Source organism: Oncorhynchus keta, chromosome 28 (assembly GCF_023373465.1).
Source record: "Oncorhynchus keta strain PuntledgeMale-10-30-2019 chromosome 28, Oket_V2, whole genome shotgun sequence".
NCBI lineage: Eukaryota > Metazoa > Chordata > Actinopteri > Salmoniformes > Salmonidae > Oncorhynchus > Oncorhynchus keta.
Window position 1 is genome coordinate 38,263,818 of NC_068448.1, and position 6,642 is coordinate 38,270,459.

General features: G+C 43.5%; 1 protein-coding gene across 1 annotated transcript; it reads left to right on the forward strand.

Annotated features, from left to right (window-relative positions):
* The first annotated feature begins 826 nt into the window (after nt 1-826).
* LOC118361272 (zinc finger protein PLAGL2-like) lies at nt 827-6,408 on the forward strand. Its single transcript, XM_035741080.2, has 2 exons — nt 827-977; nt 1,907-6,408. The coding sequence occupies exon 2, from the start codon at nt 2,420-2,422 to the stop codon at nt 3,698-3,700; it is 1,281 nt and encodes a 426-aa protein (XP_035596973.1). The 5' UTR covers nt 827-977; nt 1,907-2,419; the 3' UTR covers nt 3,701-6,408.
* Nucleotides 6,409-6,642: the final 234 nt, after the last annotated feature.

Genomic DNA, 6,642 nt, shown 5'->3' on the forward strand with positions numbered 1-6,642 from the left:
TTGTGGCTCTGTATCTGCAAAATGAGCCACAATGGCGTCAACATGTAACATGCCAGAGATCTACCTGAATAGAAAAATATGGAAGAATCTAAAATCAGATACCACGTTTCGATAAAAAATTACGTCAATTCCAAAATTGTACTCATAGGCGACTCACATTACATACCATAAGGGAACATACTGCTGCAGTGTTTACAACAAATGCGTTCTGATACCTGAGTATAGTCTATAATGCATAGAGTACTGATAATAATGATTGTCCGTGTCCCAAACGGAAGTCACACAGAGAACATCCACATTAAAACATACATATATTCACCTTAATAAAATAGGTATAACCTGTAATTTCAACAGCCTGATCCTGACACATTGTTTTGTAAACTGAGGTATGGGGCTAAGGAAATGTCACCACATTTGTGGATGGAGCTATGAATGCAAACCTGGACAGAGTTTGTGAGATTGACATGGTGATATATTTGGAAGCTATACGTTATAGAAGAAAATTACAAAAACTTGAACAGTAGGCTATGCAAACTTACTCCACAACTAATGCAACCTAAATCCATGTTGCTAACAGTTCAACAAAGTTCTTCATCGAGGAACTGTTTGCAACATGGATTTAGGTACTATTTCCAGATTTTGACCAGCAAATGAGATGGAAAAGATGAGCTTCCTCCATCATCTTCTCTTCTTATATAGTATCATGATATGGGGCCCATAATGTTATATTGTCATAAGTGTTCAAGTTTAATATGAAGTATAGTATCGCATACTAGGTCAATCAGTGTTGGTGAACGGTATTTAGCAACCACAGCAAAAGTTTGTCAAAGCGGTGTGTCTGACGTCACACTCCCATAATGCACGCGCTCTGAAACTCCAGCGCTGCACTGGAAAATCCAGGCCCTGAAAATAATAAAATAGTTTTACAAAATATCTCAGAGAAAAGGAACAAGAACCGATTCCCGAAAGTTTTAAAGGTACGTTTATGCCCATTTCTAACAGAAAAGTCCCAAATATAAGTCTGCCAGCCTGATAGTAAAAATCGACTCATGCCGAGCAACTTCGTGACATGAACTTGCTGAATTTCTTTTGCAGTTTTCAAATAGTAGTGAAATATGTATTTTTCTGTTAATTACTTAATTACTATCTGTAATAATGAAAATCATAACTGTTCCGCTGGTGCTCAACAAATGTTCAGAATACAAAAGTGTTAAAAAAGTTTTTTTAAATGTTCGTCCTTATTTTCGCACTACGTGCCACCATTACGTTTTTTCGAGAATGAATTACATTAGCTAGTCTCGTTTATCGAGTTTACTGTTTACTCTATATTCTAATTGACTAGCGTTGCGTGATTTAGATAGTCGTTTAAAAAACACATTTCTGAAACACATCATTAAAGATCATATACAGGTTGAGCAGCTCGAGTTGATGATTAACCATATGTTCGTTGTATTTAGACACTTGATTGGTTTTCAAGTGTTGCTAACATACCTTGTTTTACATTGTGTTGAAATCAGAGACGGTTTTGTAGTTAGAATTTTCTAATATAGAAAACCTTGGCTCATCATGCCACCCAATCTCCACAAGAGGGCACTATGACTAGAATATTGATCTGCAGCACTTGCACAATTATAACCATCGTTGTACTAAATCCCGAACTTCAATTTATTGCGACAGTTTTCCTTTTTTCACCTGTGTAATTGCAAAATCCGAGGAACTCCATTACATTACAATTTCAAAGTAATTACTTAAGTACTATGTAATTACACTGTTACTACCAATGACATATGTCTATGGTTATTACACAGGTATAGGTATGGGGTGTGTCAGGCACCAGTGTGACTGTGGGTAATTTCATCACACAACAACTATAGGCTGATCTGTGCTTATTTGTGCTTATATATAGGGCTGTAATCATGAAGAACTGCCATTCACATTCAACCCCTTCTCTGGCTGGTGTGGCTGGATGAGACCTGGAGAAGAACCACACAACTTACCCAATAATTACCCTCTGGAGAGACACACACACACACACACACACACACACACACATACAACTCACACAAGCTCAGGTAGGTTCATACACATCCAGTCCGAGCTTTAACGGCTGAGTGTTTGACTCCTCTCCTTTCATCGCCCAGGCCCTATTGGGTTGCTATGGCAGCTGCTGCTGCAGAACCACCCCATCTGATAGAAGCTTGTGCTGGAAAGGGAGACAGGCGGACAGACCGTCGCCTGGAGAGAGTACGAAACATTCCACTAACAGCATTCAGCAGCACTCAACACCCCACTCTCCATTAAGGGTGGAGCCAAGGTTGTCAAGTTTGAAGGTCCTCTCTTAAAATACCCCATGAGTCTGCTCAGGCTTATGCTCCGTTGCCCTCTGCAGAAGACCCAGCGCTGTTCCCTCTGCTAGAAGATGTTCCAACAGAAGGAGCACCTGAAAAGCCACCTGCAGGCCCATGACGCCAACAGGCAGGTGTTCCAATGCCAGGAGTGTGGCAAACAGTACAGCACTCAGCTGGGTTACCGGCGCCACCTTCTGGCCACTCACACCCCCACCTCCCTCTCTGGTGAGCTACATTTCCAGGAGGGAGAGCCCACCCTGCTGGAGCAGCTAGGGAGCCACACCGACAGGCCTCAGCCACTGGGGGGTGCCACCGAAGCCATCAGGGAGAGGAAGTATTCGTGCGAGCGTTGCGACCGACGCTTCTACACCCGCAAGGATGTGCGGCGCCACGCTGTGGTGCACACGGGCCGCCGGGACTTCCTGTGCCCGCGCTGTGCCCAGCGCTTTGGCCGCAGGGACCATCTGACACGCCACCTGAAGAAGAGCCACGTCCAGGAGGCCACACCCACCACCCCCACAGCCACACCTGCCCCCACCACACCTGGCCCCGTAAAGGAGGAACAGAGTCCTGTGTCATGTGGCATGGGGCCCCCCTCAAAGGAGCCCATAGAGACCTTCCCCATGGACATGTACAGCAGCTACCCCCTGCAGACCATGTCCAATCCAGGCATGGGCCACCACCACCATTCCCTCATGCAGGTTTCCCTGTCCACGGCCATGGGGGTGGGCCGCCACATGCCGGACCCCGCTCCCCATCCCCACCACCACCTTCCCCAGCCCCAGCAGCAACAGCAGCCTTATGGCCACATGCCCAGGTACCAGCATGGATCTACCTCATATCCCCACCCTGACACGGAGAGCTTTCTCATGGACCTGCAGAGTGGGCTGCCTCCACACCTGACCGCAGCCTCCTCCTCTACCTCCTCCTCTCCTCAGAGGGAGGTGCTCTCAGAAGCCCAGGGTGGGCCAGGGGCCGGGGACCCCAGCATTCTGTCCAGGAGCCCCGCTCTCTCCTCGGCCGAGTTGTCATGCGCTGCTAACATGGACCTGGGTCCTCTCCTGGGCTTCCTGCCGTTCGGCTTGCCTCCCTACAGTGCTCATATGAGTATGGGAGGTCTGGTGATTGGCTACCCCTCTAGCTCCACCTCCACTGAGCCGCCCTCCTCCTCCAGTCCCCTGCCTTCTCAGGCCCCAGGAGGCCTTACCTTCCTGCAGCCTCCACAACCGCACACACCCCAGGGTCCCGGAACCCACAACCACAACAACAACCAGCTACCTCAGGGGTTCAGCAACCCTGGAATGAGCACTTCCACCTCCCTACCTCGCTACTACCAGGCCTTTCAACAGTGAGCAGCCTGATACCATGTGACCCACGTGATCTAACACCAGGCCAAGGGACACTTCAAATAGTCACGAATAATGCCTCCAATAGAATATGAGTGTTTAGAACAGGGATGGGCAAGTGGAATGTTGTTGTCCCCTTTCTTAACAGCGGAGAGGGGGGGGGGTTTACAGTTAACACGTCTAGCAATGGGGCAGAGTGAGGATTTAGCAATTTTATAACAAATTTAATTCATTTCTACAAATTTGTGCATTGATGCATTGGTGCATTGATCCGCAGGTCAGTTGCCCATCCCTGGTCTAAAATGACCAGAATACACAAATGATACATACACTATATATACAAACGTATGTGGACACCCTTCAAATCAGTGTATTGGGCTATTTGCGCCACACCTGTTGCAGACAGGTGTATAGAATCGAGCACACGGCCATACAATCTCCATAGACGAACATTGGCAATAGAATGGCCTTACTGAAGAGCTCTGACTTTCAACGTGGCACCGTCATTGGATTCCACCTTTTCAACAAGTCAGTTTGTCTGCCTCAGTCAACTGTTCCAGACAGCAGGTGTCCACATGCTTTTCATTGTGTGGTGTATATGCTTTCAATGTGCTTGCATTGAAAATGTTTTTTTTTTTTAAATACATACATTTTCAGTCTTTAAAACGATGCTCATTAAGCTTTCGGTGGCAATAATTTCCATTATGACGTTGAACACAATGAACCACCTCATCAGTATTACCTCATCCGATTAAAATAAACTTGAGCAGAAGGAGAATAGGGGGAGTGTCTTTTAGCAACCCAAATGTTGTTTTACTGAAACCTGTTAGAAATAGGCCACGTGGTTGCACTTTGGAAAGATCGCGTCAGGTCTATACAATGTGGACATAAGTGCTACATGACACCTGCCACTCATCTTGATTATTTTTTTTCAACAATGTGATTTACTTTGATGACAATTGTTATGCTAGATATATAACATCAGTTTGAATAACATTGTACTTTTGTGTCATCATGTAATGCTTATTTATACAAAAACTAGACATGTTTAATTTTTAAGTTACTTTAAAGAAGTTTCCTCTACCCAGTACCCCATTCCACTTATTTGGTCTGTTCCAGACAGTTTTAGCACACTGGTTAAAGTAATCAAGGGCTTGATTATTATTATAAACTGGGTGGTTTGAGCCCTAAATGCTGATTGGCTGAAAGCCGTGGTATATCAGACCGTATTCCATGGGTATGACACATTTATTTACTGTTCTAATTACATCGGTAACCAGTTTATAATAGCATTAAGGCACCTCAGGGGTTTGTGGTAAATGGCCGATATACCATAGCTAATGGCTGTATCCAAGCACTCCTTATTAAGTCGTGTATAAGATCAGCCTTGAACCGTGGTATATTGGCCATATACCACACCTCCCCGGGCCTTATTGTTTAAGTTGACGTTTTAAATCAGCTGTGCGTGTTCTGGTATAGACCAAATAAGTGGAATTGCAGGGGGTACTCGAGAGGTTTGGCAAACACCTCTTTAGAGAGTTTTACTGAAATGGGTTTCATATTACTGCATATCATTGACTGTATCCTGTATTCAGTGAAATGTCGCACCGATGTCTTAAAAAATGCTACTGTTGTGCCTCTTGGATGCCTACTCTCGACTGTGTTAAAGCACTTATGACATTATGAAAGGAGAGAATTGATGTCTTAAAAAAATGTTTTGTTCCTTTTACCTCAACAACATGCTCTCCTAGATGAACAGCGAAACAGAATTATGTCCTGTGGGGTTAGGGTAGGTCTATATCTTTCCAATTTACTTTGGCTCTGAGTTGTGCCATTAGATCTAAAGTGAAAATGTAGGTTTTATGAATCTAGTTGCTTTTTGTTGTTGTTGATACAACATACAGTGATATTAATTGACCCATATTCTTTCTACCTCTTATACTATTATAGTATATGGTGTTTTTTTTTCTGCCATATTCTGTCACCGGTGTAATCTAAAGAAGTGTAACAAGCAGTAAGGAAAATGTTGTATAACATCTCCTTGAACATTCTCTTTTACCAGTTCTCATGTATTATATCCTATCCTGATATGTAGATCTCTATTCCACACCCATGTTTATTTTATACTTGTTTGCCGCATTCCAGACTGACTACATTGCAGATGCCTGCCAGATCTCACAACACCTGGATAGGTGTTTTAAGATATCTGCCAACCACATCATATGATATAGCAATCTGATGCCCGGCTGTACAGACGATGACGTAACATGCCACCATTGGTTGATGCAATGCACCTGTCTGCAACGTAGTCGGCCCGGAACGTGACCGTTGACTACCTCAGAAAAGAGCAACTTGTTACTCTTCATATTATTGTGTAGAGTTTATTTTTTTGTCAGTTCAACGAACGCACACTTCAGTACTAGATTTGTTTTGAGGTTAGCTTAGCATATTGACGGAAGGATGTTAGCACAATAATTAAGTTCCCATTATATTATGTTAAATGGTGATTTTGTTGTATTGAATTGCGGTGTTGCCTGCAGTAAAATGAGCTACTATTTAGGCAAACATCCCCGTTAGCTCTTAGGACTACCCTCTTGCTGTTTGTACCATCACCCTGTAGAAGAAGTTACAAAATAGGAATTGCTCTTATCATATTATCTTTGAAGCATTTTCTTATTGTCAGAATGTGAACATTAAAGTACCACATAGATTGATTGATTTTTCACTTTCGAACACATTTCCTCTATAGGTGTAATGTCATTTGTTTTGGCATGAATTTGCTTCCATACATTTCCACACGAAAAAGTACAACTATTAAAGAACATTTATGTACATTTTACGAGTCAAATAATGTAGCGTAGCCACTATTTAATCACACACCAGTTTATTTTACACAGACAGACCAAGATGAGGATCTTCTGACTGATTGTGAGGGAAGTCTTTACAGG